At 44.5% G+C, this 10,475-nt stretch overlaps 1 protein-coding gene across 1 annotated transcript; it reads right to left on the reverse strand.

Annotated features, from left to right (window-relative positions):
• Positions 1-2,840: 2,840 nt before the first annotated feature.
• On the reverse strand, positions 2,841-8,719 carry SRP9 (signal recognition particle 9). The gene is made up of 3 exons (XM_032103351.1): positions 8,583-8,719; positions 5,813-5,881; positions 2,841-4,538 (listed from the first exon to the last, which is right to left on the reverse strand). The coding sequence occupies exons 1-3, from the start codon at positions 8,652-8,654 to the stop codon at positions 4,419-4,421; spliced, it is 261 nt and encodes an 86-aa protein (XP_031959242.1). The 5' UTR covers positions 8,655-8,719; the 3' UTR covers positions 2,841-4,418.
• Positions 8,720-10,475: the final 1,756 nt, after the last annotated feature.

The raw sequence follows: 10,475 nt of genomic DNA on the forward strand, positions 1-10,475 counted from the left end.
TCAGAAATGGCACTCAGGGCTTAAGACGCTTTTAGAATGGCAGAAAGTAATTGCATTCCCATCCCAGGGCTCCAAGACCACACCCCTACAGCTAACTTTGGCACAGTAGAAGAACACAAGGACTTACCTTCACCAGAAACAAAGATTATATTCAACAACATGGGCCTGGACTTGCATGAAGGCAGTTAACTCTGCTATCATGCCACGACCATGTTTTTGTTTGCTCGGTTCCCACAGACTCCACTTTTACATGGTCCAGTTCAAGCTCACATTCTCCCAGGAGCATTTATTCAGGTGGAGCAGTTACAGGGCACAAACACAGGCTTGCATACTAAGCAGGGAGGGGTTAACAAACTACCATGCTTTGCATTCTGCTGAGTAACTAATTGCTGCTAAAGTACTACGGCATCATTCTCATCTCAGAAATAACATTTCTACAGACTAAAAAGCCCACATCTGTCTCCAGTCTGAAGTGACTCAAACACTTCAGCCCAGCATCAGGGTGGGGAGGTTTATCTGAAAGCCAGTCTGAAGAGTCTACTTACACTAAAGATCTACTTACGTGAAAGTAATAAGAGATGAAAGGCATGTTTTTATGTCATCCCCAGCAACAAAGACAACTCAACCCTTGCTTGTATTTAAATACCAATCCTTGAACTCTCAAGGCTCTTCTAACAGATAATATCTTTATAAACAAAAGTTGTGCTGAGTCACACAGCATCTATCTTTAAAGTAGTATCGACATTTCAGAATAGACACCCCCATGTCTTGAAAAGCAGATCACTATTAACATAAGCAAGGAATTAGTTTCAGTTCTTCATAGACTAGTTTCCTCTCAAAAAAAAAAGAAAGTGAAGATCCTTTAAGACAGTTATCTAACAAAAGGACTCCTTAGATTTGCTTGATCAAAACAGTTTTGTTTCAGTCAATTGGGAGGTCCCCCAGCACACAGCACTGTACAAAGAACACCAGTTTGCAGCTAAGCTCCTACTCCCCAAGGACATCCACTAATGCTCACAGAATCATGAAGGATCTGTTCTTGTGTGTAATCTGCACCCTGGGTAAGTTTACAGAAAAAAACCCCCCACCTATTTTCTATATACTTCCACTTCAGATCCAAACTTAATTGAAAAGGTGGTTATTTCCTGTGAGAGGTTTGTCCTCCCCCAAGCCAGAAGTGAAAAAGCACAGGTGGGTAAGGTAACACCCACCCTTCTTCTGGGAGATCAAAGTGAGGGGATTCAACCTGCCTATAGCAGGATGAACACCTAAAATGACTTAATCCTTTAAGATCAGCCTACAGTAACAAGTGATCATCCCAGTCCTACTGACCACATCTGGCAGAAAGCGGGATTTCTTCACATTTGTTACAGCAAAATGTTGAGTATTACCCACTTTTATACTGCAGGAAGAAACTTACTGAGATGAAACATAATTATTTTGACAAGTTAAAACACTTTTAAAAGCACCTGCTTGGCTTCAGTTCCATTTCCCACTTTGACAGACTCTGGCACCAAAGCATCCAGTTTTCCGGATTAAACCTGTCACTCCCAGAAGTTAGGTCAGGACTTTAATGGGAAGGCCTCTTTCATAAGGCTCTCTAAAACAAAGACCTGGGACCAAATGTCTCACTTCTACACATAATTGTAAAATCTTCCTGCACTCCAGAATCCACTGCCACAATGGATTAAATATGGAGCAGCTCAGGGTTCAAACCCCTAAAATTGGAAACAGAAGCAGTGAAGCTGCACATTAAGAGAGAGCTCAGGCACAAAGTCAGCCTAAATGCCTTGCACAAAGAAAGAATTGAAATCAAGACACTCAGGGAATCCAGGAGGTGAGAACACCAGAAAAATGGAATAAATTCCATGGGTAAACTAACCCAATTTCTTGGAACAATAACAAGGCCTGTTTTATTAAACTAATCTCACAAAACAGAACAATTACTGAAGATAACTAACAGGTAGCAACAAAATTAGCTGTAGCAGGGGAAAGCATCCTATTTTTTTTTAACCATTCCACCTCTGCAAAGGTCACCAGTCTGTCACAGCACAGGCTGCCCATGTGCTCCTGCCCTGCCTGTCTGCAGCCTGTAATTCCTAGCACCAGCTCCTGGCTGGAGAGCAGGAGTCTCTGGCAAGCTGGGCTGCCCAATGCAGATTCATGTACAGTGAGCACCCCTCTGCTGCAGCAGCCACAAGAAACTGATTTTTTTAATCACAAACCAGAAAACACATTCAAGTAGCTGGCAGCATGATGGACTAACTCAACAAATGTTTATTAGGGAAGTGACCAGTGTGTATAGGAGCACTCTCAGCAAGGGTACAGGCATGAAAGGAAGAGAGCTTGGAATTCAGAGCTTCTCTACTGCCCCATGAACACAGTATGGAAATGGCTGAAAATTCCGGGACGAAGCTACAAAGCACCTGTTTTCTTAAGGAAGTTTTCAAAACATTTGGTTTTTTTAAGCAGCACCTTTGTAGTATCTTCTTTTGCATTCTGCCTGCACAGAACCACCCTAGCTTTTTTCTGATTATATGGAGAACAAGCTTAACAACACATACACTTACAAAAGTAGCAATAGTATTTCCCCATGGTTTTAGGGAAATAACTTCTGAATTTAGAAAACTACAAATGTGTTTCCTTGCCTGTTTTGCTTGACAGCTGCTGCTCTAATATACAGTACTGTAACTGCCCCGCCTCTAAAACCTCCTGGAGTATAAAGCTGGAGCCTTTTGGCCACTTGGTACACCCAGTCTCTCTACTACTATATTGCAAATATTAGGAAAGTTATTGGGGGCACCAAAGAAAAATTTCAGTATTACAGTATTTTATGAAAGTTTAACAATTAAGCGAGTCCAGCCTTCTCTCTGGCTTTATTTATATTTCAAAAGCCAATACAAAAATGTTACACACATACCAGTCATTCCTGCAGACCAGAATTTTGAGCAATCACTGCGAATTTAGCACTGCAGTATTTTCCAACAAAGTGCAACATTCTATGTTCAGCTGAAAGGGTACTCTAATGCAATATTTAAGCCCGGTGGTTTATTTCCAAGCTTTTGGCAAATGTGGAAAGTCCACTGCTTCCCAGTAGCTCAATTATTTTTATGTAAGTGACAGCAGGTAGCTACTTAAGCAGATGTTTTGTAATATACAAATACCACTACAAGTATGGGTCTGCTTTACTTTCATGGCTTGGTTTAACCCAAAAAATTAGATCTGAAAGCACCTAGTTATACCAGTAGCCTAATTACACGAAAATGTTCATCTGTTTTTAAGTATGCAAGACCCAGTCAAAGTAAGTATCAATTTTAGCTACTGGGTTTTCAAACAAAAGGCTTTTTTTGCAAGAGACAATTAAGGCTTCCATCAGCCTACCAGAGGTTACTGTGAGAAACAAGTCCAAGCTACAGGAGCATCGGTCTATTTCTGACAGTGGTATTTATTAAGCTGTTTTCATCCATTTATTCATTTGGCTGACATCCACCTGCCACATGTAACTTTTGAAAATGCAGTTAACAAGCTGCTAGAATAAGGAATATGGATAGTGTTTGGTTGGATATTTTCTATTAATATAATAGGCAAGAGCTTCCAGAATTTGTCTTGCTGATATACTTCAATCCTGCCTGAAGCAAGGATGGGAAAAGGAACCCCTGCTAGTACAAAATAGCTCAAGTATGTAAAAAAGCCACTGACTATTTTTTAGTAACAGTATTTGCACAGGCAGAAAAAAACTCTCCCAGTTTCTCACAGATCTCTAGCAATATTCAAGTGAAGTTCTATTTTAACTTTTAAAATACAGTTTAATTACTTAGGCAATATAAGAGTTCTACAAACTGCATCATGGATAATGTCGCACGGCTTACGACCAAGAGCAATACCAAAGCTAGAATGTTGCTAGTGACAGTGGTAATACAAATTGGCAATTTCAACATTTCCAGAAAACATCTGTTATTCTAAACCCAACAGATTTATATAATGTATGTAAATATTTATTAGACCCAGTCACCATGCTACAGTATTAGGTTAATAAACCCTCTCATTTTAAGAATACACCAGCATAAGGTATGAACACAATTAAATCTATATGAAATTTTACAGTAACTTTCCAGAAGTATGCTTGTGGCCGATCAAATTCAGACTAACATACTGTAGATTTAAAATATTTACTTGTCTTCTTAGCATACCTAATGTGTAAGAATAGTTGCTTGATACCCAAAAATAAATATAAGCTTTCAATTGAAAGCACTTATTTTCCTAGATTTCCAAAGTGGAGTCTGAGGAGTGAAAATGCTTGACTTGTCATCAGTCCACTTCAGTACATAAAAGCATCTCCTGCCCCAGTTTTTCATTGAAATCCAAGAGATTTTCTTCCAATGAAATATGACCGGAGCACTCATTTTATTTGCAGCCCTTCAGTCTGTTTCCATGGCAGCACTGCGGGATTCCTTCGCCACCATGAGTCGCATGAGCTGACTGTGGAATTTCTCAATCTTCTTCACGTCCTGTGCCTGGTCTGTTCTGTACAGCAAACACTGCAAGATAAAGTTCCTAATATCAGATTTCACTTCAACTGGTTTTATCGTGTTTATAGCTGCTATGCATTTGTGCTTGGAACACACAAAACAAGGAGAGCACTGAAATGTTCATTTGTTACCAGGAGGCAGCACCAACACATCCACCCTCTTTCAAAGCACACACATATCTGTGTTTACTTTTCAGCTTCTCCTTAATGCTCATGCCTCCCATTTTGAAAACAGGGAAGCTCATAATTTATTCTAGTTTCTTCTAGCTCAAAAAGAACCTGTTAAAACTTAGGTTTTAAAGCTGCCTTTAAAGACACTCCTCTTTGAGCTGCCTAAACATAGAACAAGATTTTAAACCTGAAGTTACTTTCCTATTCTCTATATTCTGAAAGCAAGTTTATTTTGCCTTTCACAGTCCTTAATGTTACACTGCCTGGGACATAAAATTCAGTATTTCCCACTGAAAGGGATCCCCTACCCCAAGCAAAACCTGTTTTTCAAAGGCAGCCCTAAATAAGGAACACAGCATCTGATTAAGATAAAAAAACACTCAAACAAACAAAAAACTGAAACAACAGAACAACGCAACCAAAAACCTGAAACCAATCCCCGTTTTCCCCCACCTGGTGTAACATCTTTCTGTGACTGAAAGCAGGTAAGGCAGCCTACACCCCAGAAGAGTTCACATTTGTGAATCACCTGGCTCCAACTTCCCCTGTGGGAGATTTCAACAAAATTACCTTTAAATTGTCACTGTTATCAGTGTCCCACACTCACCATCTCATCCATGTTTAGCCCTATTACCCTATCAAGAAGTGCCTTTACTGGAGTTTCACATCGCTTCCAGGCACTTGAAATTCCAATGCCAGACTACTTTTCTTGGAAAGAAGAAATTTGACTCTTTTCCAAGTCTGAAGACAAGAGTAGGGCAGAATACTGTGGCTCACCCTGGACTGCAGAAAAACAACTCCTCGGCTATAACATCACTGTCATTCAGTCTCATAATCACAAAGAAGGAACTTAATCTATAGCTAGAAGTTTTCATCACTCTGAGCAAATAAAAAGGACCACACTCACAGCAGTAAACACCTGTTTGAAAATGCTCCTGAACAGGTCAGTGTCAATCACAGACACAGCAACGAGGGAAGGCTGAGCACAAGCTTTCTAAAAACTGTCAGGCACTCTCAAGGCAGTGTCCAAGAGCTCCCAAGCTAACTGACAGCAAAACACAAGTCTGTGAGAGGTACAACAAGCTCTGACAGAGGAATGTGTTCTGTACTTACAGCCACGTCATCTGTTACTTTGATACAGAGGTTCCCATCACAATGTCGGTATTTGAGAACGACACGCACCTGAAATGACAAACACTTTAAGAATTAGCACTTACAGCTAACAATTCTCAGAATATATTGAAGGAAACCTGCCCACATTCAGACTACCCTTAATTATAATTATGTACTGCTCCATGTTTTCAGCACCTCTGTGGTGCTCCTCAGCTCTGGTGGTATGGAAGTTGTAATCCCATAGCCAAAGTGGCATGGAAGTTGGCCCACTACATTTCCCTGCCTAACACTTTAAACTGGTTTCATAGCAGCAACAGCAAGGTTAACACTGGGGATGTTCAAAAACACTGCAAATACAGCAACAACAGTTGCAGAGACCTTGGTGACAGCCAGGATAAACTATGAGAGTCATGTCGAGACAAGACACCCCCTCGCTGTGTATCATTCCAGAAAAACCAACTGGAAGACTGTGTTTGTAGGCTTGAAACACTTCAAAAAAAAGTAGCTCTACATGAAGACTTGAAAGGGATCAACTAAATGGGGTAAGCTCAACACCACCACTTTTTCTCCTGTGGTACCTGAACTGTCATCACAGTTACTCCTGCAGTCACCTGCCCGCAGCTCTAACCTATCCAGTTGTTCTGGACCCTCAAATCACCAAAGTTCTCAAATCCATGCTGATAAAAAACCACATCCTTAGTGACTGAGCACTAAATGGTTCCTCCTGAGCACAGAATCAGCCACAGAGGGTCTGTATCTGTTTGCAGCTTCAGCTAACATCAGTAACTAGAAACGAGGCAAGGTGGCCTTTGAGAACATTCTGAACTCACACTGTAAACAGGTTTTTATTGTACAGTGATTTGTTCTAATGGTCAACAACCACCTTCACTACAAATACATTTTGAAATTCCTTCTCCAGAACGGATCTCATCACAGATTGACCCTTTTTAGCAAACTGCCACCTTCTGACCACAGCAGCAGTGTAACAACAGCGCATCTCCCTACTGGGCAGCCCCAAAAGCACAAGAGAGGCCGCCACAGGCAGCAGCTACAGGCTCAACACATCAATAACCTGCCCTTGCAAAAGGCAGGGCCACTCACTACCTGGCTGGGGACCACACACCCATCTCCCACAGCTCTTGTTCTTCCTTCAGTTTCCCAGCAAGCCCAAATACAAAAGCTCCTGAGGCTAATTCTCTGCCAAATTAACAGGACGGTATTTGTGTTACGACAATGGGGCCTATATAAACCCCTCTGTAACTAGACAAGTTTGCTGCCAGGGATGGGAAGAGATTGCCTTTGGAGACCCCTTAAGGAAAGGGGAAGAGCAACTCCTGGCTGCAGTGACATCCCTCTTCTTTCACTTAATTGAATGTCACAGAGCCTAAGGCGGCAAAACTGGGCAATTTTATTATCAGCAGCAATCGCATATGGAACCGCTATGCTAATTAAACAGCAGACGTTAATCTGCTTTAAATAATCAGATATTAATTTAATATTCTAAAGGTTTCGCCAGTTTCCCTATTTTTGGCGAAGAAAACTAGGCCTTTTTTACTAAAGTTTTCTCAGGTCTGAGTTCCACATCACATGTTTGTGCTGCTTTTTAGATGAACTATAATGCTTTTTCGGAAGTCTGAGGTTACTTTTAATATTTGCATAAACCACATTCCCAAAAAAGTTACCAGAAACAAGAAACAGTCATAAACTGAGAAGTTAAGTCCTTAAGGAATTATTCTTTAGGATGCAAACACTCTCCAGTCCGAAACATCACTGCAGGCAACAATGCAACATAAGAGCCAATGAAATGACAAATCCAAATGACACAGTCTTAAGTGCTATAAACTAATAAAATAAACCAATTCTTGATACTTCAGCAGAGCTCTTAACCTCGGTTTTTAACACACGGGTACACTGTGAATGAACTCAGTGTCTTTGAAGTTCGGTTCTGGGGGTTCATCCCAGCTGCCAATAACACCACCTGAAACACTGCTCTGTAGGGATGTTGTTGGGGTTATAAATGAGAGCTTCCTCCTGTTTCACAGAAAACGATGGTCAGGTGCAACACCAACGAGTAACCCTCTTCCTCGGGGCTGCTTTATCCCCTGTACTCGGCACTGGTGAGGCCACAGCTCGAGTGCTGTGTCCAGTTCTGGGCCCCTCACTGCAAGAAAGGCATGGAGGCGTTGGAGAGAGTCCAGAGAAGGGCAATGGAGATGGGGAAGGGGCTGGAGCACGAGTCCTCCGAGGAGCGGCTGAGGGAGCTGGGGGTGTTTAGCCTGCAGAAGAGGAGGTTCAGGAGTGACTTTATCGCTCCCTGCAATTCCCTGAAAGGAGGGAGTAGCCAGGTGGGGGTCGGCCTCTTCTCCCATGCAACCTGCACACAGCCTTAAGCTGTGCCAGGAGAGGTTTAGGTCGGACGTTAGGAGGAATTTCTTCACAGAAAGGGTGATTAGACATTGGAAAGGGCTGCCCAGAGAGGTGGTGGAGTCACCATACCTGGAAATGTTCAAAAAATATCTAGACGTGGCACTCAGTGCTATCTATGGTCTACTTAACATGGCTGTGTTCGGCCACAGGTTGGACTCGACGATCGCGGAGGTCTTTTCCAACCTAATCGATTCTGTGATTCCTGCCTCCCCTGTGCAGTCACCAGCGAACCCACCCCCAGCCCGACACCGCCCGCCGAGCTCCGCGCAAATGGAGCCGCCTCCAGAGCGCCGCTCCCGATCCCGGGCCGCACATCCTGCCGTCCCGGCCCGGGCTGTCCCACCTTCATAGGGTCGGCGAGGTAGAGCTTCTCGGCGGCGCGGGTGAACTCCTCCCAGGCCTGGAAGTGCGGCATGGCCGGGCCCGCTCGGCTCGCCGCGGCAAGATGGCGCCGGAGGCGGGCGGGCGGCCGGCTGAGACGGCGCCTCCCATTGGCCCGCGGGAAAGCACCGCCCAATCGCGGAGAGCGTGACTCAGGGCTCCCGGGCCGCCGGCCGAGCGCTCCCGCCACAGCGACCCCTGGAGGCGCGGCGGGATGGCGCCAGGCGCTCCCCTCCCGCCGCGCAGGGAGACGCGCCTCGTGGCGGCCCGGGCTGCGTGCCCGGGGGTCGCGGGTTCGAGCCCCGCTGCCAGCGGAGCGCCCCCCCTGCCGCGGCTGGCAGCTGCGGGGCTCTGCCAGGCCAGGTCCGGGCTGTCTCCGCCACAGCCTCTCGCCCTGGGGCCACGGGGGGCGGTGGGGACGCGGGTGCGCCAGCGGGGAGCTTGGAGGTCCGGCGGGAGGTGAGGGCAGGGCCGGGGCCGTGCACCTGAGGTGTTCTGTTTGCTCGGCCGGCCCTCCCAGCTGAAGCAATTCCCAGGTTTTCCCCGGCTGGAAGGGCCTGCGTTAAGCTGGAGGTTGGCTTCGTGTGGAGCAAAAAGGGCAGGTGGGAGCCCCTCACTGGCTTCCCTGGCCCACCTTGCTGAGAGGGGCTGGGGCACACCTAAACTAAAGCTGCTCTTTGGGGAAGAGGCTGAATGGCATAGAATAAAATTATGACATATGTTGGGGAACTCTGCTTTTCAGTCGTGTGTGTGTGTCTGTAAAGGTGACTTTAAAATTCCCTTCAAAAATGAAATGAGGGAGGAGAAAGAAAATTCAAGATTTCTCCTGTTATGTTTTAAAATCCCATTTCCTGCAATTATTTTTGTGCCTTTATAGAACAAAGCTTGTAGCCAGACAGAGAGCTAAGCTCTGCTCATGTCACACGGCTTGTGCAACTGCTGCAGTGACAATAAGCACATAAAACTTGCAGTCTCTATTCTCTATTTCACGGGGATTCACTGAAAACCCAAAAGCTCCTGATAATGATTCACAGCTTCAAGATTTACTGAACAACTCGAAGCTTAGCCAAACAAATAAACTGGGAGGTTTAGGGCAGATCTGCATTTGAGGGGACAAATTATGCAGGCTGTTGCAGTCTCCACTAGCAACATGGGGAAATACTATAGCTGCAGGCTTTTTTTGGCCACAAAAGGCATAATACGTGCAAGAGAGAATGAAGAAATGTGGAATAGAAATAAAAGGGTGGATGGGAGGTAAGGGGAGAAAAACTAGAATGAAATTCCCTGAGTCAGTAAAGCAGAAAATAATTGTTACTGTGGGGATCTACTCTGAAAAAGTCTGCGGTGATTAGACTGACAAACTTCATAAATTGCGGGTTGTGGGTGTTATGTGCTCTAAACAATTCTGTTAAAGGGCTTTGCACCAATGAGTGAGGGCTATGGAGGGTGGAAAGATTTAAGGATTTTTTTTTCTTTCTTTCCAGAACCGCTCACAGGGCTTAGGCACTGATGTGTCAGAGAACCCAGCTTCAGAACTGTAGGAGTTGTCTTTCAGAGACGCTGAGAATCAACAGATTATCAGGTGATAGGTATATGAACAGAGCCTAAAGCAACCAAGCAACACAGAACCTAACCTGGACGGAGTGGTTCTCTGCTCTCCTTGGGTTTGGGTAGCTATTTATAACAGCAGAGTAGGAATTGCATTTGGTGGTGTTGTACAGACATGTAGGGGATGTAAACACATGGAAAGGAAAGGTGTGGGGAGCACAAACCCATTAACACACATAGCATTTTACAGAACCATTGTTCACCAAATTTGGATCCGGGTTTTCAAGTGGGACATGGGCCTTCTGAA

The sequence above is a fragment of the Corvus moneduloides genome, chromosome 3 (genome assembly GCF_009650955.1).
Source record: "Corvus moneduloides isolate bCorMon1 chromosome 3, bCorMon1.pri, whole genome shotgun sequence".
In the NCBI taxonomy this organism is placed as follows: Eukaryota; Metazoa; Chordata; class Aves; order Passeriformes; family Corvidae; genus Corvus; species Corvus moneduloides.

Excerpts from the sequence above, each read along its gene's own strand:
- SRP9 (XM_032103351.1), bottom strand. The coding sequence starts at position 8,654 with ATGCCGCACTTCCAGGCCTGGGAGGAGTTCACCCGCGCCGCCGAGAAG. Across the intron at positions 5,882-8,582 it reads ACCTCGCCGACCCTATGAAG|GTGCGTGTCGTTCTCAAATA; the intron begins GTGGGACAGCCC and ends TTGTCATTTCAG. Across the intron at positions 4,539-5,812 it reads AAGTAACAGATGACGTGGCT|TGTTTGCTGTACAGAACAGA; the intron begins GTAAGTACAGAA and ends TTTATCTTGCAG.